This window comes from Eleginops maclovinus, chromosome 16 (assembly GCF_036324505.1).
Source record: "Eleginops maclovinus isolate JMC-PN-2008 ecotype Puerto Natales chromosome 16, JC_Emac_rtc_rv5, whole genome shotgun sequence".
Taxonomy (NCBI): domain Eukaryota; kingdom Metazoa; phylum Chordata; class Actinopteri; order Perciformes; family Eleginopidae; genus Eleginops; species Eleginops maclovinus.
The window spans coordinates 22090492-22112658 of record NC_086364.1 but is presented as its reverse complement, the minus strand read 5'-3'; the positions used below and the strand labels follow the sequence as shown (position 1 = coordinate 22112658).

The 22167-nt window shown below is 42.9% G+C and overlaps 2 protein-coding genes across 6 annotated transcripts in view; both read right to left on the bottom strand.

Moving 5' to 3' along the window:
• Nucleotides 1-266: 266 nt before the first annotated feature.
• Nucleotides 267-13984, bottom strand: engl (endoglin, like). 2 transcript variants are annotated; one of them, XM_063903278.1, is made up of 17 exons: nucleotides 13846-13984; nucleotides 12777-12894; nucleotides 11231-11400; nucleotides 11010-11141; nucleotides 10602-10776; nucleotides 10274-10445; nucleotides 10046-10190; nucleotides 9315-9507; nucleotides 8171-8340; nucleotides 6894-7049; nucleotides 3952-4035; nucleotides 3627-3866; nucleotides 2988-3443; nucleotides 1731-1875; nucleotides 1556-1657; nucleotides 1207-1320; nucleotides 267-784 (listed from the first exon to the last, which is right to left on the bottom strand). In XM_063903278.1, the coding sequence occupies exons 2-16, from the start codon at nucleotides 12841-12843 to the stop codon at nucleotides 1283-1285; spliced, it is 2445 nt and encodes an 814-aa protein (XP_063759348.1). In that variant the 5' UTR covers nucleotides 12844-12894; nucleotides 13846-13984; the 3' UTR covers nucleotides 267-784; nucleotides 1207-1282. The 2 variants fall into 2 exon arrangements, with proteins under 2 accessions (XP_063759348.1, XP_063759349.1); XM_063903279.1 differs by having other exon boundaries at nucleotides 12777-12824; nucleotides 13846-13881.
• A 4822-nt stretch (nucleotides 13985-18806) lies between these two features.
• pkn1b (protein kinase N1b) overlaps nucleotides 18807-22167 on the bottom strand; it is a 42326-nt gene continuing 38965 nt past the window's right edge. For all 4 annotated transcript variants that reach the window (XM_063904099.1, XM_063904098.1, XM_063904096.1 and 1 more), the window contains exons 19-22: nucleotides 21832-21974; nucleotides 21080-21187; nucleotides 20883-20963; nucleotides 18807-19584 (exon numbers count right to left, since the gene is read on the bottom strand). In XM_063904099.1, coding sequence (XP_063760169.1) covers nucleotides 19381-19584; nucleotides 20883-20963; nucleotides 21080-21187; nucleotides 21832-21974 — 536 coding nt within the window. In that variant the 3' untranslated portion in view covers nucleotides 18807-19380. The remainder of the gene's footprint in view (nucleotides 19585-20882; nucleotides 20964-21079; nucleotides 21188-21831; nucleotides 21975-22167) is intronic.

Here is a 22167-nt window from a genome sequence, read left to right as displayed (position 1 = left end):
GCTAAGAAAGAACCCATTATCATTTTAAGCCATCAGCTGGAGAACATTGTGGAGCATTTAACTGCTAAGTGTATTTTTCAGAGACCAAACTACTGGCTGATTTTCATGGTACATGAGAGAGTGCAGCGTTGGCTAAGGAAGATTCCATTATATTTTTCGAGGTAGATTCACAGACAAAATGATGTGTCCTCTTCATTAATGTAAATGTGCCGTTCCAGTTTTATAAAGGTTGCATGTGATTTGAGAGCAGAACAAAACTAGTCCTCTTGGGTTTCAGCTCGTTTAATTCATCTCGTTTTCCACAAAAACACAAAATAAAACACATACAGATAAAAGCAGTTTCTAGCTGTTTCACAGTTACAACACAAATAGTCACAACATAAAGTTACATCTGAGTCCTGCAGCTTTGCCTCTTTGACCTCGTGTCTGATCTCTTAGAGGCGACGATGATGATGATGATGATGATGATGATGATGATGATGATAAAGTTTCAGTTTGAGTGACTCAAAGGTTAGATGTTGAACCCAAGATAAATGTCTGCCACCACTTTTGCAATGACTTGATGCAGTGCTTCTGTGTTCACTTGGTTTCAGTCCATTTGATGAAGTATAAGCAAGCACACAAACAATGTTACACACACACACACACACACACACACACACACACACACACACACACACACACACACACACACACACACACACACACACACACACACAGCTGTTCTCGCACACACAAAAGCAGTTTGAAACCTCTGTCCCACTTCTCAGATTTGCAGGAAATCCTGAAAAAGAGATCAAAGGATAAAATCGTTGGAGGTGAATCTGCAGGTGCTCCCCAATGCTGATATATCTTCTGCAAGTGCAAATGTTTCGAACATATAAAGTGGATTTCAATAACAACGTTTGCATTAAGTTAGCTGCTTGGGTAACATGCTAAGGCTTGTCTAATTCAAACAACAGAGATCGTATATACTCCTAACTGATCGACAGAGTTGCTAAATCCTACCCATAATGCAACTTGTCTGTGAAGGCTCAGTTGGAGATTCAGGTATGTTATGCTAGTAGTGGCTAGCATAGCATCAAGTAAAAGCCTCAGATTTATTTGTACTTGTTCCACTCCCTCTGTGCCACAGTTTTGCCACACATTCCCTTAACCATGGGGTGTAAAATTCTAATTTAAATAACCGTCCTCATCACATCTTACCTCTACACGGTGCTGGAGGACTGATCAGCTGCTGTCAGAGGATTATAGATGGTGTGACTTTCACTAGTGTTGGATGTCAAGTGACTTTCTCTCCAGGTGATGCTGGACGTGCCCCTTTAAAATATATAGTTATGTAGAGTCTTAATAATCCACATAAACACAGATGGAAAATAACAAAAGTCACTAAAGTTGAATTAGATTACTCATGATCAACAGTAACATTGACTTAAATGGATTTCATGATGTTAATTACTTATCATTAGTCCATTTCAATTGTGCGACACTGGAATTTGGACAATAATATACCTTGGCAACGTTGTTCAGTGACAGGAGGAAGCTGTCTTATTACCTGTGTAATTATAGATACACCAAACTCCCCCCATCAGACCGACACCCATCACAAAGGCGACGAAGACAACCCCCATCAGCGGTCCTGTCTGCACTGCCTGGCCTGGAGACACAAAATCAAAATCAGAAAGGAAAGCCTGTGGAAAATAAGAGTATCAATAAAACATGATGCTCACTGTGGAGCTCTGGGTCGAGACGGGTCGTTGGGGACACACTCAGTCTCTTGGATCTTGGTCCAGCAGGGGGTCTCAGAGGTTTGGGTGCCAGGGAACTGATGGGCTGGGTGACCACCATGGGCCTGGAGAGGTTTCTGATCTCACACTGAGAACACAGGAGAAAGCCTGTGTGTTATTTACACGGTTTACAGAGACAGGCTAGAAGTTCCCCATTTTCAGTCTGTATGATAAACTAAGCTAAGCTTAGCTAAGCTAAGCTAACTGGCTGCTAGCTGTTAGCTTTACTTTTAGTTATCACACAAGAGAGCAGTGCTGGGAGAAGTACTCAGGTCTTGTACTTGAGTAAAGTAGAAGTACTCAGATCTTGTACTTGAGTAAAGTAGAAGTACTCAGATCTTGTTCTTGAGTAAATTAGAAGTACTCAGGTCTTGTACTTGAGTAAAGTAGAAGTACTCAGATCTTGTACTTGAGTAAAGTAGAAGTACTCAGATCTTGTACTTGAGTAAAGTAGAAGTACTCAGGTCTTGTACTTGAGTAAAAGTAGAAGTACTCAGATCTTGTACTTGAGTAAAGTAGAAGTACTCAGGTCTTGTACTTGAGTAAAGTAGAAGTACTCAGATCTTGTTCTTGAGTAAAGTAGAAGTACTCAGATCTTGTACTTGAGTAAAGTAGAAGTACCAGAGTGTAGGAATACTCTGTCACAGTGAAAGTATTCTAAATGTTCCTCCAGTGAAAGTAGAAAGTACTCTCCTCTAAATGTACTTAAAGTAGCGACAGTAAAAGTAGTCATTGTCTGATTGGTCCATTTCAGAATAATATCTCTGATATGTTTTATAATGATTGATCATTAAAGTGTTCTCAGAGCTGGTAAAGGTGCAGCTAGTTTGAATGGCTTTGTATACTGCAGGGTAGCTGCTGGATTTACTGCAGGTGAACTACAGTCTGATTTAAGGGAGATTATATTTACCATCATTAATCCTAATCTGCCTAGCAACAAAGGTAATAAATACATGTAGGGGAGTAAAAGTACACCATTTACCTCTGAATTGTAGAGGAGTATAAGTACCTCAAAAGTGTACTTAAGTACAGTGCTTGAGTAAATATACTGAGTTACTTTATACTACTGCAAGACAGTGATATTAATCTTCTCATCCAACTGTTGACAAGAAAGACAACGGGAAGATTTCCCACTATTCCCTCGATGCATTCTTGCACTGTTTTTTTTGCTTCGGCTGTAGTGTATAATTGTTTGTGTACCTGATGTCTGGTTGATCTAGATACAAGTGGAGGTATACGTAGCCCCCCCTTACAGTCATTATTTCCTTTCGATTCCCCTCTTTTTGAGTCGGAGGTGCACAGACGGAGGCTGCAGTGGAGGAACTGTATAGAGTTATTATAAACTGGTCTCAGGATGAAGCTAAATCTCAGGGACTGTATCTCCTCTATCTGTTCTGGTGCCTCTCTCTCTCTTCTGTTAGCTTTGTGTCCATTTCTGCCTTTTTCAGGTCCACCTATCTCTTCCTTTTCCTCTTCCAGTTCTCCATCTCCATCTTCATCCTCATCTTTTGTTTTTGCAGAGAGGGTCAGCGACGGGTCCGAGGAACATCCGTTGCTTATGACGCTCCAGACAGGAGACTTTTTGGGGTCTGACAGAGGAGAGACCACACAGCACTTCACCTCCAAGACTTCTATGAAGGACCCTTTGGTGGAAATCTGTAAAAGGAAGGATAACACAACAGCAGTGGAGAATTAGAATTAGATTTTAGAATTACAAAATGAAGCTTCAAGTCTACAGATGGAAAGGAAAGGCTAGCTTAGGATATAGAATGAAGAAATAAACACAGATGAAATGCTTGACTTTAAATCATGTCATGTTATATACAGACATGCACGGACCTCCACATAGACCCGTTGGTCTGCAGCGATGACACACGGGCCGATGCGCCTCTGCTCGTAGCTCTCGGTGACAAAGAGCTTCAAAACCAGGACAGGCCCGGATTTGTTTCTGGGAGATGGTAAGCTGCTCAGTCCTGGATCAGGCCTGAGTGCCCAGGGGATGAGCCTTTTCTCCGGAACGTTAACATCACCCACGCCAGCAGATCTCAGGAGGGGGGGAACTGCAGCCAGACAGCTGAACTGAGCGGAGAAACAGGAGGTTATAAGTAAAGGATGCGATTTATTTGTACCAGAATGAAGATGTTTAGGTGTACAGATAACTCACAGGTATGCTGAGGGGAATGTTGGACTTCTCTTCTGTCTCGTTGAGCGTAAGAACGGACTGACGATCGTCCCTCCATAACAACACCTGAACAGAGAAGAGGGAGACAGAACAATGTGTAACATATGAAGGCTTGTTTTCTATGCAGATGACCCCCGACTGTTTGTAGGAGTCGTGTCACTCTCTCTCTTTAACCACCTTCACAACCATCCTGCTTTTTTTTCCTGAGGCTACAAAAGATTTCAAAGTGAGACCCGCATCACCCACCAAAAATATATGAAAAGTCCCAGTGTACTGGTGGAAGAGCCACATTTTTAACTGGCAAAATATGGGTTTTTGAGGCCTAACCCCTACCGCTGACCCCTCTGAGGCGCACTGATGATCCCACCAATAGCACGCCAATATGCAAATGAGTTTCCTCAGTGAGTTCTGACCCATCTGCATCCCTAACCCTAACCTTATCTCTTACCGATTTACCTTTTTACAAGCTCTTGGTTTTATTTTGCATGTTTTAATAACTTTTGTCAATTATCAAATATAGATTACCACCAATCCCAGGTCTCTTAACTGATTCCCATAGGACGGTTCCCTGGTACATACCTGCCTCCAGAGCCCACTGGGAGAGAAGGAGATATGTAGGTCCCACTTCTCTGCCTCCTTTGCTGTGGTCTATTTCTCTCCTGGGTTTTAGCTTGTTTTTTAAGTTGGGTTTTAGTTTGCATTTTATTTTTAAAGGGCTTTATTAATCATTTTATGAAATTCTTGTAGTTTTTCAGAAGGTTTTTAACAGTCCTTTATCCTGAAAACCATTGCACTTCGTACCTTTTCCCTAACCCTAGTTTGGTTTATTCGGTACTACCACCTTTGGAAGTTCTTCCATCAGGTCAGGTCAACAACAACACATCGAACACACTCACACTGAGCACGGGGGGCCCCCAAGGCTGTGTGCTCAGCCCCCTTCTCTTCACCCTGCTGACCCACGACTGCAAACCCAACTACAGCTCCAACCACATCGTGAAGTTCGCTGACGACACCACCGTGGTGGGTCTCATCAGCCACAACGATGAGACTAACTACAGGTAGGAAGTGAACCAGCTGGCCCATTGGTGCCAAAATAACAACCTCTTCCTCAATGTGGGGAAAACAAAGGAGATTGTTGTTGACTTCAGGAGAACCCACTCCCAACCCCCCCTCCCTCTGACCATCTAACCACTGCACTGGCAAAGAAGGCCCAGCAACGCCTCTACTTCATCAGGAAGCTCAAGCGAGCAGGAGCCCCCTTCCCCCCCCGTCATGCTCTCATTCTACCGAGGCGCCACTGAGAGCATCCTCAGCAGCTGCATCACGCTGTGGTTTGGAAGCTGCACCGCCTCCAACCACAAGAGCCTGCAGCGCATTGTGAACTCTGCCCAGAGGATCATCGGGGTCTCACTCTCTACACTACAGGACATCTACAACACCCGACTCACCCGCAAAGCACTCGGCATTGCGGGTGAGTCCCCACCCACCCCTCCAACAGCCTCTTCAGCCTCCTGCCTTCAGGGAGAAGGATCCGCAGCCTCTGCTCGAGCTCCACCAGGCTGAGGAACATCTTCTTCCCCCAGGCGGTCAGGATGCTGAACTCTCTCCCTCCCTCCCTCCCTCCCTCCCTCTCTCCTCTCACTCTCTCCCTCCCTCCCTATCTCGCTCTCTCTCTATCCTCCGTCCCTCCCTCGATCCTCTGTCTCTCTACCCCCCTCTCTTCTCTCGCTCCCCCTCTCTCCATATCTCCCCCTCTCTCATCTCCCTCTACCCCGCTCCCATCTCTCCCCTGACCTCTCCACCCTCCGTCCCATCCACCTTTCCCCGCTGCCTCAATGGAAATGTACCAGGACATTAATCCCCCTCCCTCACACACCCGTCCCTCATCCAGCACCAGTCACTTTCTATTCTCCGCTGCTACTGAAAATGTACTTTGCACAAAGTATTTTAATTTAGTACTTTTTAACTACTTGCACTACCGTCACACTGCGTTGTTTGTGTCGAACATATCTATGTATTACTTAGTTGTTTGTTTTTTTGTATACCCCTTTTTACCCCCCCTATTTTCTTCTAGGCTCTTATCTTTTTATGTTCTTGTTCTTGTTTATATTTGCACTGTGGGACTGCCAGAAACGGTATTTCAATTTTCTGTGTGTGGAAACTTTGACCATAAAGTGGACTTTGACTTTGAAATGTTGAGTCTGTAGCTATTTCATTTTCACTTCTAAAACTAAGAGATTAGAGTAAAGTAGAATTTATTTTATTATTTATTATAGTGTTGTTCATTATATACACCTCCTGCCACTATGTTTTGTCTTTTTACTTAAGATAAGTACTTTATTGATCCCAATTTGGCAAATGTTTGTGTTGCAGCAGCATAAAAAGACAAGGCGTTGTACATTAGAGAAACTAAAAGACAGAAATAAACAAGTATAAAAATGTACAGTAGATAAAAAATATGAAGCAGGATATGATAAACACATTAAGTGTGTAAGGAATGGAATATTACATTAAATATAAATGTAAAATATAGTCTGAGTTTACATTTTCTGAAATCACTTTCAATGTCCTGCCTCTAAATCCAGACGTCCTTTCACTTAATATGCCTCTGTGAATCATCCCATTTGTTCAGCTTTAACGCCCCACTGTTCTTGGTCATAATGACCTGGGTCATGCGTCTCACAGCCGGGGATCTTCCACTCAGCACATTTTAAAGTGCCCATTATATGGCTTATTATGTGAAAATGTGGCCTTGTTTCTGTTTGTGAAGTCTTCCTCGAACCGCCTCATAACAGATCTGTTCCCCCCTTGGTTTATGTAATGAACGCATATTGAACACAGGCTTTATTAGACTAATGGTTCAACTTATATTAAACTTCTGTATCTCTAAACCCGCTTTGAGTCCAAATTATTGTTCGTCTCACCATGTTTTTGTACTGCACCCCTCGAGGCTCTTCCGTGAACACACCCTCAGTCCCGCAGGAAATGACCGGAAACACCAACAGGAAGTGAGTGCCATTAGACTGACCCTGGCATGTGGAGTCTCGTAGAGTCACGGCAACCAGAGGGACAGACATGCTCTGGAAATCAGAAGGGATGTGAGACGACATACAGCAACTTTCAAATGAATACGTTTTGATTTTCTACTAAATGTTCTCAACAGACAGGGTGTCGCCTTGACCATTGTCAGGCAAATCTTCATACGGATGTTACCTGTTATAATTAACATGTCTATACTTAAGCCCCGTCTAGCCACTGATATTCAACAGCATGTAATGTAATCATCAAGTATGCATTGCTACCTCATCAAGCCACCACTTGAATAGCCTGTGATGTAAGATTTGATTGGCTGAGACCTTCCCTTTTCCTGTATACAGTGACTGTTGTAACCTTGTCAGATCTTGTACAACATTGCTGGTGCAAGACTCCCTTCAGCTGAGGCTTTACCGCTTGATTAGATAACACAACTTTGGTTTAAACTTGTAGATTTGGTGGGAACTGGAACAAATTTGAACATTTTATCTATGCGCATTCAATTTGTGTATTTCTGTATGTAAAGTAGCTGCTTTCAATGCATTAGTGAGGGACAACCAGTGGGGGCTGTTCGCATAACAAATGTAGTTACCAGCTAATGCTAGACCTACCTAAATACCTACCAAGCTATGTTTCCAAGATGCATCCTTAATTCATGTTCAATGACGCTAATTTTGGCTTGTGAACAATAGACATGGAGTAGGAGTACTTACTGGAAGAATTAAACGGCTGACTCCTTAGAGAGTCTTCCAGTACAACAAGCTAAGCTAACAAGCTAGTTTATTTGTGTTGAAAAGTTGGGCCTTTTTACACAGAGGTTGGTAATTGTAGTGAATATTAAGACAGTAAATAGACAGAAAATAAAAGAGTTAAGAGCCACTTTAACGCTCCTTAGTGCTCAAATTAACTGCAAGATAGGGTGATCATTATTTAATCATATACATAGGCATTTGATTGATTGTTAGTATGAGAAATATTTGGTTAGAAAAGCTTAAAATATGATTTGAGTACATGATTACAAAATCTTACAAGCAAAAAAAGCATGCATATTGTATTCAAGTTTGAGTCAAATGTATAAACCCCTGGATATATTAATTGGTAGAAGCCAGTGCCTCTCTTTAAGAACTGTGTTTATCAAACACTGGATCTAATACTGAGGTATGAAGACCTGCAGGACGTGTTGGTCCACGCTCACGCTGAGGCGTCCGTCCTCACACTGCACCGTGAAAACCTCTTGGCCTCCTCCCGTCCTGCCTCCGCCGCTCAGCCGCTGCCTCAGCCGGCGCTCCTCCGCCCAGCGAGGCCTCACACCGACTGGACTCTTCACGGCGACCGCATCTGTGTGGCAGACAGGAGAGAGGAGACACACAGACGGCCATTATAAACACACACCTTTCTTTCAACATATAGGATGGAAATATTCCGCTTTCATTTGTCATCCAAAAGAAAGGTACACAGAATAAAGAGATGCAGGGACGACGTATTCATGAAGGCCGACCTCGAAGTTAGCATCGCCGTGGTTCCTTCGACAAAAAGCCAATGGGATTATACCACTGGTTTGGGATTGTGGAAGACAAAATGATCTGGGTCAAACAATTCTAACACGACTTTTATAAATGTTGAAGCATAAATGCAATCTCCAGAAGCAAAAAGCCAACTTTTTAGACTATAAAGGAACTACAGCACGGTCACATGACTTCACGTCACCACCGCTAAGCTAAAGGCGGCTAATGTTGGGCTATAGAGGAGCTACAGCACGGTCACATGACTTCACGTCACCACCGCTAAGCTAAAGGCGGCTAATGTTGGGCTATAAAGGAACTACAGCACGGTCACATGACTTCAGGTCACCACCGCTAAGCTAAAGGCGGCTAATGTTGGGCTATAAAGGAACGACAGCACGGTCACATGACTTCACGTCACCACCGCTAAGCTAAAGGCGGCTAATGTTTGGTGTGATGACGATTAATAGTTTCATTTAGCTTCTGGTTAGCAACCGCCGTTTTTTAAGACACATAAAAGCTTCAGGAATTCACCTATCAGACGTCAGCTGATTTGAAACTTTAAAATCTCTTCAGCCTGGCTTAACCTCAGACCTTATTTCAAGCTAACAACCAAAAACACATCCTAGAAACCACGGGGGAACAGGAAGTGCTTAAAATGCTAACTAATTCCTGGGTGTACGACTCATTCCTCCACCACTCTTACCAAGCAAATAAAATAACTTTACGAAGGTGGATTTTAACATCAAACAGAATCATTCAGATCACTCACACAAATGATGGAAACAAAAGACAGACAGGGGTCCTGACCTGTCCCGCCCCCAGACAGCTGGATCACAAAGCGATTGGCTAGGTCGGCCTCAGTGTACGAGGTCACCTTGGGGTGTCCGCTCTCCCGGGCCCAGACAAGAAGGTCCGGTACTGTGGACAGGTCAGCGTTCAGGGTGATGGACAGGGTCAGGTCCGGCTCCGGTGGGTAGGGTGGGGATACACTGTGGGAGGACTACAGAAACACAGACATGTTTGCAATCAGACTTTTATCTGAATTTGTTTGGGACTTAGCTTTGTAGTTCTGTAGGAAAGGTTGTAAATCCTTATTTGGACACATGTTGGAGATCCTAAGATAACATAACCGGAACAGAACTGCATTCCCAACGTTTTGAGGCAAACAAAACCTCAAGCCTTATTCAATTTATCTTCTGAAGCTACGCATCCTTATGGTTCGTTCACACCGGAAGCTAAGCACATTTTTCCCACGCTTCGGTCGACGTGAAAATTCAGATGGATGCAAAGGAAGCTATCGTCCCTGTAGCTGAACAGTGCAAAGACATGAACGTGACACTGTCTCGCAAAAGGAGAGTCATCTTTCTCCATTGGGATAAGACCTGCCTCTTCTTCAGTGCGTCTAGTTTGAGATACAAGCACGAGAGTAAGTCGAGGCAGAAATGTGCTTTCTTAGATGGTAGCTGTGGCTGCAGGTCTGACTAAATATACTTAAGTTTGATGACAAATTCAGATACAAAGAACAGATGTGGACTTACATGAACAGAGGTATGACCCCGGACAGTGGGCGCGTTAATTGCCCAGTTGACGGGCACAGAGCTGCTGAGAATCAGAACAACCGCCTGGGTCCTTGAGTTGACCTCCAGGGGCACAAGAGAGACAATCACCTCCACCTGGAGAGAGCTGAGGAAGACAGAGAGAGACAGATTAAACGTTGCATGCTGTACGTACTCCAACCAGGACTTTCAGAGGAGGCCTGTCCTCACCCACAGAGCCCCGAGCCGGCTGAATGGAGTTTGATCACATGGACTTCGGGGCTGATCCCACCTGTTGGAGCATCAGAGCAGCCCTGAACCTCCTGTGGCTGCAGATCAGAGGTCACGTAGTTGTTGGAGAGGAACATGGACTGCAACTGGCACACAGCAGGGAGGCTGGGATCTTTAGCACAGAAACAAGGCAAGAGGGAAATAGGTGTCAAGAGATCTTGAACCCACTATAAATATGCATAAACCTGAGGTTTCATTGTGAAAAGAGCTTACACTTCTGTAAATATAATCCTTCTTTACTATGATATCTGGTTCGTTGGTGGCTCACCTTCTCCCAGCGGGACGTAGACTCGGTTTCCGTGAGTTGTGTGTGTGAAAGAAGACAGGTTGCCGTGATGTTTCAGAGCCCAGCGGTGCAGTGCACGAGGATGAAAAGGCAATGAAGGCACCATCTCGACATTTAAATGCAACGTGTGGGACTGCACGCTGGAGTTAGAGGATACCTAGCAGATAATGGGCAAAGAGACCTTGATCTAACAGGGAAGAAGTCAGAATTATACAGCATTTGATGTATGTGTACACTCAAATGAAATGACAATACAGTGACTTCACTTAACCACCACCAATGACCTTGACGCAGGGGCCAAAAAGTGCTAAATTGCTAACTCCTTTCCAGGTTTTAGGACTCATTCCTGCACCACTATAGGAAGTGACATTGAGGATATGATGGACCGACCTGCACCAGCACAGGGAGGTCGGGGGGGAGTCTCTCGGCCTCCAGCCACCAGCTAACTGGTAGCTTGGAGCTGAGCAGCAGGTGGATGTCTCTGAGAGGCGACTGAGGCAAAAGCTTCAGCAGCACCGTCACCTGCAGACAGAGGAGGGGAGGCTTTGATGTGGAACAGCAATCATATGTAAAGTTATTGAGAGTATTTTTTAACAGAAGGACAGTTGCACCTTGTTTTCTGGGCTGTTTGTGACTCTCCCCACTGCAATGACATGAGTTTCTTTGTCCCCCCGTTCTCTGGCAGCGCAGCCCGGACCGGCCTCGAACCTCTCCAGCAGACCCTGAACCGGGTGCAGCACCCCCACTGGTTCAGGCGAGCAGCGCACCATCACACTTTGAGCTAAGAAACAGAAGAGGCGTGACTTTGGTGCAGGGATGACGTATTTTTGCAGGCCGACGTTGAGGTAAGAATTGCAAGTGCTCCCTCAACAAAACGCCATTGGGATTTCTTCTATTGGATTTTGAAATATTACCAATCTGTTTATGATATTTACATGTTTTGTTCAGCAGGATACTCTGCACATATTAACATCACTTTTTTCGGTAGAGCCGCCTTTTCTCCAAAGGAGAAAGCTTATAACTCAACTACAGCACGGTCACATGACTTCACGTCTCCACCGCTAAGCTAAAGGCGGCTAATGTTGGGCTATAAAGGAACTACAGCACGGTCACATGACTTCACGTCACCACCGCTAAGCTAAAGGCGGCTAATGTTGGGCTATAAAGGAACTACAGCACGGTCACATGACTTCACGTCACCACCGCTAAGCTAAAGGCGGCTAATGTTGGGCTATAAAGGAACTACAGCACGGTCACATGACTTCACGTCACCACCGCTAAGCTAAAGGCGGCTAATGTTGGGCTATAAAGGAACTACAGCACGGTCACATGACTTCACGTCTCCACCGCTAAGCTAAAGGCGGCTAATGTTGGGCTATAAAGGAACTACAGCACGGTCACATGACTCCACGTCACCACCGCTAAGCTAAAGGTGGCTAATGTTGGCTATAGAGGAACTACAGCACGGTCACATGACTTCACGTCACCACCGCTAAGCTAAAGGTGGCTAATGTTGGCTATAGAGGAACTACAGCACGGTCACATGACTTCACGTCACCACCGCTAAGCTAAAGGTGGCTAATGTTGGCTATAGAGGAACTACAGCACGGTCACATGACTCCACGTCACCACCGCTAAGCTAATTGTGGCTAATGTTGGCTGTGATGACGTTTAGTCGTCTCTTAGACTCTTGTTAGCATCCGCCATATTTAAGACACATAAAAGTGTATTTTTGTCGAAGAACAAAACTTGTGCATCTCTTCAGTGGTGTTAACTACTCACGTTATTTTATTAAGGGGAAACAAAAGTGCTTAAATGCTATTTCATTTCTGGATTTTAGGACTTATTCCTGCACCAATCGAGTGGTTTCTCTTGTGTTTATGACTCAACAGGTGGGGAAAAACGGTTTGACCAGGATGATATTTTTCTAAGCGGACTACCCTTCAAAAAAGGCTCCTAAAGGATGAACAGCATTGAGGTTTTCCAGGTGAGTTTTTGTTTCCCTATACACACAATATGTAGTTTGTGTTTTAAGGAACCAAATATTATCCAGGCAAAACATGTTTTTTCCTCACCTGTTCTGACAGAAGAGGAAATATTTTGGATTCCTGAAAAATGGATCGTCATTATGTTTAAGAGTCCTACCGATGTTCTTACCTGCCGTCTTCTTCCAGAGCAGGAGACAGAAAACGGTCCTCATGATTCCTGTCAGTGAAGGCATCATGAACACTTCACTTCCACGCTGATTTAATGAGACAAATCTTCATGCAACATCCTAATGAGCAGAAACAGGCAACATAACATACGGTACAAAACACATTATACAGTACAGCTGCTGTTTATTTAGGGTTATCACTGATGGGGTAACAGGTCGTCTATAAGAGCAGTAATAGATTTGTTAAATGACAGAAAATGTAATTATTAATAAATAATTTCAGTATTTTTTAGGGAATTCTTTGCTGCTCTTTGTCGTATATGACTGTTTATTATCATATATGTTTTATATAATATAATCAAAAAATAAACAATAAAATTAGGTGTAGATATACCACTAAATATTAATTAAAATATATATATATAAAGAATAGGCCTAATAAATGTTATTGTTTAAACAAAAACATTACAAAAAGGATATATAATTTAAAACAACAGTAATAGTACCAATAGAATATGAGAAGATATAATAATAATAATAATAATAATAATAATAATAATAATATTAATAATATTAATAATATTAATAATAATAATAATAATAATAATATTAATATTATTATTATTATTATTATTAATATTAATAATAATATTAATAATAATAATAATAATAACTTTGCAGCAAAGACAAAAAATAACAAGAAATAAAGAAAAATATATATATTTTTTAATTTTTCAAACAACCGTTTAAGTACTAATTGAAAAATACCTCTATCAAAATGAAGAGTAGATATAACACAACTAAAATACAACACTTTTTCTGTATATAAATTAATGAACACACAGGTATTTAAAAAGCTGCTATTTTTCTAATTTGGTTTCAATAAAATGTGTGACAGAAGAGTATGCAGTATTAGTGTTTATTCATTCATATTAAAAAACCTTTCACCAGCTTCTATTTAATAATGATCTTCTATCTGCTTCATATAAAGTTTATTTAACCATTCCTGAAAAGTCTTCCCGATCAGAAAACACTCGCAGGATCAAATATTTGGAGAAAAGTTTAACTCACCTGCGGTGCAGAGAGACTGCTGCTGATCCAGCTGCTCCACTGACAGGGGCTGCACTCACACCACAACACACACCCCCCTCATTACCTCAACACACACACACACACACACACACACACACACACACACACTCACACACACCCTCCACATCCTGCAGAAAGTGCTCGACTCTCAGACTCCGCTCTGCAGCCGAGGTGAAATATTTCTCAGTGGAAATTCATTTTACACACAGGGGGAGTGAGGGCAGAGTTAAACAGGGAGAGAGGGGGGAGGGGCTGTGGGATGGGGTGAGGGTGGAGAGAGAAGGCGAGATGGGAAGGAATAAAAGACTTTGGAAACGTCTCCAGAGGAGGCCAAAGAGGAAGGAGGGGAGGGAAGAGGGGAGGACCTGAGGAGTTTGACTGGCAGGTGAAATGTTTGGGAGGGAAGTAGAACACACACACACACACACACACACACACACACACACACACACACACACACACACACACACACACACACACACACACACACACACACACACACACACACACACACACTCCCATTGAGATGTTAAAAACGGATCAAGCTTTCCATATTTCATTCAAAAGCAGATAAACAGGAAGCTGTCGCTGAGGTTGCGGAGAACAGATTTCATGAGGAAGCAATAACACATTCAATATTTAGAGATTTATATTATTATTTGATTTGCTTTTATGTATATTTTTAATCTTTCAGTTTTATTTTGATTATTATAATTACTATAACTTACTCTTATTTAATTTAACTAGTAAAACAAACTGCATCACACTGCTGTCAAATAACTTACTTTAAATACCTTCAAATAATGAGGTGCTTATTTTTGTAAACATCGATTTTTATATAGTTATGATGAATGAATAGTATTTACCCCAGCTTGAGAAGGTCCCCAAATTTAAATGGGGTATTTGAATGACAGTCTCATTATTTAGGGCGGTGGTGGCGAAGTCCATAGGGGATTGGCCTGGGAACTGGAAGGTCACCAGTTCAAGTCCCCGAAAGACCAAGTGCCACCGTGGTGTCCCTGAGCAAGACACTGGTTACCTACACTGCTCCCCGGGCGCCGTACATAATGGCAGCCCACTGCTCCTAACACTAGGATGGGTCAAATGCAGAGACCGCATTTCGTTGTCCTAGTACTTGTACTCTGTGCAATGACAATAAAGTTGAATCTTTCTTTCATTTAATGCAGAGCTTTGTTAAATCCCTGAATATTTCCCTGCTGTTAATCTATTAAATAAGGCCGAAACATTATAGTTTGTATTTTAAAAATGTCCTAATTTACCAATTTTTCTATTAACCGTTGTTGAAATGTTAATAAGTTCAATTCTGCAGAACCACACAAAAATGTACGGACATCTGGCTTGGTCTGTGTTTGTTCTGAGTGCAATGGAGTCATTTTCGATCTCTGCTAATGGAAAAACACCCAAATAACAGTTGAGATATTTGTGTTTTTAGGGACATATACACTAATAACTGGGGGGGGAAAACCCACTACAGTACAAGCTTTCTAAATTGATTATTTTTTCTTCCCAATGTTAATGGTGAGCGTTTCAGGACACTGTTAATGGGAACAGCTGGGGCCCGGCCTGGCTCTCCATCTAACGTCCATCCACTCTCAGATGGAGCATGTTTTCTCCCACTGCTGCAGAGCTGCACGGATATTGTGAGCATTTGTATTACATTTGACCCGTTATTCAGACCCATAAACATCCATCTGAGCATTTGTGGTTCAGGAGAAGTAATGCGGACATCAGCTGAAGCCTAAAGTCAGGCTGACCTGAGGAACGTCTGTACAATTCAGTCTTCACTTATATATTTGAAGACACATTTTTTAGAGACTCATTCCGGTTTATTTTTATTTTTCATCACAAAATAGAAATAAAAGTATACATTAGAGAAAGTATATACATTTTCTCTCATTCCAGTTCCTTTTTATTTCTTATCTTCTCCGCATTTCTTCACATTGCAAGCTGGTTCTTCAATGTTTGTAACCTTGATCTGAGTTCCCCTCGGCCCAACGTGAGAAGTACCTTTGGGATGAACTGGACTGTGAGCATCACAGACTCGGGGTAGTTGAGATGCAGTGCAAATGAAAGTCCTGACAGAATGAACAATTAGCTTTTGGCAGGTCTTGAATGTTGTCCATCACAACTGGTCCCTCAGTGATGATCTTCAGCGGGGCTGGACTGCGATGCAGGGAAGGTGAGGGCACAGCACCTTCATCTCCAGGAGGATCCCGATGTCAACGCAGCGGAACGAGTCCTCATCAGAGTCCTGAAACGAGAGCAACGCGAGAGCTCAATCAGGACACGTTTCATTAAATGACCCTGAATAATGTGAAGCAGTGTAGTCCTGAGAGAGTCAGAACCATGAGGGAAGGTGTGATTGGTTCTGCTGGAGTAGAGAAACAAACAGATCACTCAGAGAGGTCGGAAAGAGCTGTTGCTATCAGTGCTGACCCAGAAATCAGATGCGTTGTCACCGCAGTGTGATGAACAAATGGCAATAAACGACGAATAACATTTCTAAAACATTTTGAAATATATTTGACTTATGTTCTATATTTTTCTCACATTTTTTATATCTAATTCATTTTTCACACTTTTGACTTTAATCACCTAAATGAACGCTTCATCTTTCTATTCATTCAAAGCATGTCCTTTGCTCTGGGTCATACAGAATACTTCAGATGTGTTTCTCTTGCTTTAGCTGATCGCAGCGCTGTGCATCATGGGATTTGTAGGCAGTTCTCTTCAGCAGGCGGCTCAGATGGAGAGGGAACCAGCAGAGAGCGAAGATCGGATCCAGACATAAACCGACTTTAGGATGTTCTCTACGCTGCGGGAGGAGAGAAGAGCAGACTCATGAATACCCGTCCTTTTCCCAGGTCATCAATCCGTAGAAAACAGCCGAGCAGGTCAGAGGAGCCCGATTGAGGTGTTGCAGGCAGGTAAGGAGGGATGTGGGAGAGGGAACACGGGGATTTTAGCCTTTGCAGACCATTGACATGCAGCCTCCCGACCTGACCCATAACCTGTTGAATTAGACTTTATTATTTAGGAGCATTTTATGTGGAATTTGTTATTTAAATTCAACTTGTTAGATTTATTCCACGCAGGTTTTTATTTTTTTTACTAACAAAGTTTTCTTTATCTGAACATTTGTTTGGAAAACCACTGCCTGAGTTTGATCCATTTATATCTTTGTGATTATTCTTTGAGAACAATTTAAACCAATAATTATTTATGACAATTTTTAGATATTTAACATTTACTTTCTGAGATTATTTACATCATTTTTGGGAACTTCTTCATGACTTATTGGGGGTATTTTTGAGACTTTATTTTACTGCTTTTTAAGACGAGGCGTTGGATGGCGGCTTTCTCTCGTGCTTGTGTTGCACCTTTTGTGATTTGGATTTGCTTTCTCCAGCAGGGTCGGGGGTTTGATGACGGTTTCCTGGAGCAGATTTGGTTCTCGGTGAAGGCGGGTCGGTACCACGGAGGTCTGAAAGTTCTGATGAGACGGTTCTTTGTGATCCAACGGTGGCGATGAACGTCAAATGAATGAGGCGGCAAGAAAAACACGCCGGGCATGGGAGGGACACCCGGAAGCGGCTTTGATTCCAGAACCCTTTTCTGAATCCATCTTTACAACTCCAGAAAACATCCCTGAACCTGCTGCCAGTTCCTGAACCCCGTGTAGATCTATGGCAAACTTTAAAGAGTTTACAGAACTTTAAGAACTTTCTTTAAAGCTTTAAAACAAACTCCAGAATAAATAAAATCAAATAAGTAAACAGACTGGAGACACGGGGGTTTCGGACATGGACTCGGACACGGATTGGAACCTGGTCCGAGTCTTCCTGTCCGCGTCTCCATGTCCGATGGCTATGGAAAGCCAACTGCGCCACTATTCGGCCGTTAATTTCAGGCGTTGAAAAAACGTGCGAAATTAATGGGCGAATAGTGGCGCAGTTGGCTTTCCATAGCCCTCCATTGCCGAATCCGAGTCCGTGTCTCTGTTCACGAGTCCATGGCACTTTTCTCATTGCCCGAGCCGTTGTCCGGGTCTCCGTGTTTGTGTCTTCAAGTCCGGGTCTCTGTGTCCGGGTCTCTGGTCCGAGTCTTTGTCCGGGTCTCTGTGTCTCTTCGTGTCTGACTCTCAGTCCAAGTTTCCGTGCCCGAGTCTACGGTTCCGGGTCTCCGTGTGAGTCCATGTCCTGACTCCGTGACTGGTCCGAGTGCGTGTCCGAGTCTCTGTGACAGAGTCTCCATGTCCGAGTCTCTATGACCGAGTCCATGACCGAGTCTCCGTGTCCGTGGGGAATCAACTCAGTGAACAACAGATACAGGATGCTGGCTGATGAAGAAGAGGAGGGAAGCTATGGTAGCCAATACAAGGCTTAGTCATCTTGCCAAATAGTGAGCCTGTGTTGATGTATGGGAACTATGTTAGACCTGGTTTATTACAGTGCTTATAGACTAATTAATAACCCTTTATGAATCCTAGTCTTATTGTAAAGTGGTACCAATTTATATAAATCTCACAACGGGGTAGGTGCTTTTCATCAATGCATTGCTTTGGTCTGGCTTTACTCTTCCCTGATTGGTTGCACACACTTTGAATTTACTGGCAAAACAGAAGGTCGGTTTATGTGGTTTCTGCTGCTTACCCTTAATAATTGTAAATAAAAAAACCTTTTGGCCAGTCATTTCACTTCCACCAGAGAGAGGAGAGGGAAATATATCCAGTCTCTGATATTGTTATTATGTCAGCAAGCCACCCAAAAGATTTCACTAAAACCCAAATGTCAACCTTCACACGTCAGGGGATAAAACTCTCTATCCTCCAGACATACGTTAGGTTAATTCAAGCTCCAAATATAACTTATCACTGCATGAAAAAGTGGCAGGACAATAAACCGATCACTGCTCCTGTGTTGGGTTCACATCTTTACTGAGTCACAGTTCCAACATATTTCACCAGCAAATGACAGAGGAGGGAACACAGACGGGGGAGAAATAAAAACTATGAATCACGAAAAGAAAAGTCTGTAAAAGTCATTGAAAAATGATTGTAGTTAAAAATCTGTGTTGTGCCGAAAGAGGAGGCGATGAGTCGCAACAGCGCCGTCCCTCTGTGGTGATACTCACTCTGGCTCCCCCTTGTGTTCGTGTCCAGGTGGTGCAGCAGATACATTCACTGAGGCAGGGAAACATTTAGCAGCAACAAACAGTGGAGATAAAGGGACAAAAAGAGACAAGAGACTGTCAGAAAAATCTCTTCTGATTTATCGGCTCTCAGCAGGATCCAGCATCATCTTCCATTTGTTACTGAATCTGGATCATTTTCCCGTATCGTCACAGCTTCCTCTCTGGATCTCTGGAGCTCAGTAGATCCGTGACGCTGTGTAAAAGTGATCCACAAATCCATGAAGTAAGAGAGCTCCTCGCCACGGTCAGCGTCACTTTCTCAGAGTCCTCAGGGTCTGCTCCAGCTGACCTGGGCCCCCCCTAGCAGAGGTCAGAGACGTAGTCGAAGTCCTTGAAGTGGTCCTGCTCTTTGTGCGACAGGGTGCGGCGCTCGCGGGGCGGCGTCAGCGCCGGAGCCTCTGCGGTGAACTCCACGTCGAAGTTGCTGACGTCTTCTTTCCCTCCGATGGTCGGGATGAACGGTGGCGCCACTTTCCTCTGAAGGAGAGCCTCCCAGTCCACAGTCTGCAGACAGGAAGACATGCTATTTAACTGATTCCTTAATCCAAAATTACTTTCATTGACGTAAAACCTGCAGACATGAGAGTGGGATTGAACCACTGACCCTCTGAATGGTAGATGTCCATTTACCCCCGAAAACAGCAGCCATTTATTTATTTAGGTCACATTGAAGGAGAACTTCCAAGGACAAAATCATGAACTCGTTACCTTTTATTCATTAAGAGAGGTTGCACAATATGTGTTCAGGTACTGAGGAGCTGATGTCCCGGCCTACAAGTTGTGTTTCAGATACTTAAAAAAACATCTCTTTTTGGTACAGATCCTCTTAGAAACATCTCTTCAGGATCATTTCATTATTTTACTCAATGGTGACGAGAATAAGTTATCCTTCCCTCTAATATAATGAGTCATAACCCAATTGCACTATCCTTTAAAAGACCCCTAAATCTCTTGCAAAGATTTAAAAAATGGTAAAAAGCTTTGATGAATTTTTGTAAATGAAACACATTTGGGATTATGCTCTACATGCTTGTGTGGACCTTTAGCTTTTTAAAAAAGTATTAAATATTAACAATTTATTGAAAATGCATTGTCTAACACATCCCCTATTTACTTACATCAGGGGGGTCCAAACTTTTTTCAACGAGGGCCACATACAGAAAAATATACGGAGAGCTGGGTCTCTGATAGAGGTGAATATCGCCTCATAAGTTAAGTTATAAGTTAGCAAATCAAGTGTAGGTGAATAATGCACGATACTTGAAAACGCTTTAAGAAAGAACAGCCTACATCCCGTCTGTCTTTAGGGGTTCATTTATTCTGTTGGCAGCTCATTCCTTAAAACAGGAGCCTCAGAGTGCTGATAATAAGAGGTTACATTTAAAGCTGGTTACAGAAATAAGTTATTGGCTTTTTTTATAAACTAAGATTAAATAGAACATGTTTTAAATTCTAAATGACTGAATTTATTTGAAAGTTGGGCTCATTATTGGAACATATATTTGAGAAGTACAAAATAAGACCAGCAGAAGTTTAATCTGTGGGCCGTATTGCATTATACTTTTAGAATGTGCAGAAGGCCGATTCACAATGGCCTGTGGGCCGCATTTGGCCCCCGGGCCGTAGTTTGGACACCCCGGACTTACATGATCAATAATATTCTACATTTTTTTATGCTTCGTATACAGCGGAGGCACACAACGTTTCCTCAAGAATGTAAAGGTTGAGAAACGTCTCTACAAACGGATACGACGAACACACGTGTGAGTGAAGTTTCCTTTCAGATGTAGATGTAAACTCACCCTGAAGAAAGGTTGTTTTTTCACATCTTCTGCGTCTTTCTCTCCGGAGCCGAGACGTCTTTCAGGATTCCTCCTCAACAACTAAGCAACAGAGAATCAATCCATCATTTAAAACCCGCGTTGTTTCAGAAGTCACTAAAAACACATCGCCACATGTCCAGGTGAATATGCGAATAAAACAGAGCAGTAGTTCTGACCCGTCTCATGATGCCGATGGCCTCGGTGGAGAGGAAGCGAGGGTAGCGCACTTCATCGTTCACTATGCTGTCGAACACCTCCTCCTCATCGTCACCTGGGAACGGAGACTGAAGGAAACGCAGGCGTCAGTTTGAAGTGCAGCACGTATTGATTTTATTCTAATTGAGATATTTTGAATATCTGGGATTCCTGTATACAATAATGAATCCTCTACATTAAATTAGGACTTCCTTTTCAAATCTGTCAAAACTGAAGATAATTTACTGACTTGAGGAAACAGTTTGACATTTTGGGAAACACGCTTCTTCACGAGAGATTCTGGTAGATATAAAGCTACCATCAGCAGTGGTTAGCTTAGCTTAGCACAGTGACTGGAAACCCTTTGTTTTTATTGTGTGTATTGAACAAAACAGATGTAACACACACATCCGTGAGCTTTTGGAGAGCCAGGCGGGTTGTTTCTCCTTGTTTCCAGCCTTTATGCTAAGCTAAGCTAACCACTGTAGTTACACATTTATCCTAAAGACACAAGAGAAGAGTTGTTCTTCTCACCTCATGAGCAACATTCGATTTATAGATCAGGGAGCATGCCAAACATCTTTCAGTTAACAAGTTACAGATTTCCTTTCTGTTGATTACAGTTGCAGCTCTGAAATGCAGTCATCTTAATCTGGACTCCCATGTTTCATTCCAGCATATTTTTAAGATGTAAAATAGTAAAGAAAACCCTCCTCTAACTCTCTCCTCTCACCTCCCCGACCAGCATCTCGTAGACCAGCACCCCGAGCCCCCACCAGTCCACGGCTCTGGTGTACGACGTGTCCGTCAGAACCTCGGGGGCCAGAAACTCCGGAGTCCCACAGAAGGTGCTCGTCCTGTCCCCGAAACCCATTCCTGCAGGAAAGAAAGTAAAATAATGAAAAGTGAGACAGTAGGAGCCCGTACAGCTGACTGTTTCCTGGTACAAAGAGGGGGCTGTCAATCTTCCTAATCCAGATATTTTCCCACATCTTTGTTTCCTTTTCCATCCATCAGCAGTAAACTCTACTTTCTTCCCACTTAAGACTTCCTGATCAATATTTTTCCG

Excerpts from the sequence above, each read along its gene's own strand:
- engl (XM_063903278.1), bottom strand. The coding sequence starts at position 12,843 with ATGATGCCTTCACTGACAGGAATCATGAGGACCGTTTTCTGTCTCCTG. Across the intron at positions 10,446-10,601 it reads CTACGTCCCGCTGGGAGAAG|ATCCCAGCCTCCCTGCTGTG; the intron begins GTGAGCCACCAA and ends TCTGTGCTAAAG. Across the intron at positions 1,321-1,555 it reads GTGTATCTATAATTACACAG|GGGCACGTCCAGCATCACCT; the intron begins GTAATAAGACAG and ends TATATTTTAAAG.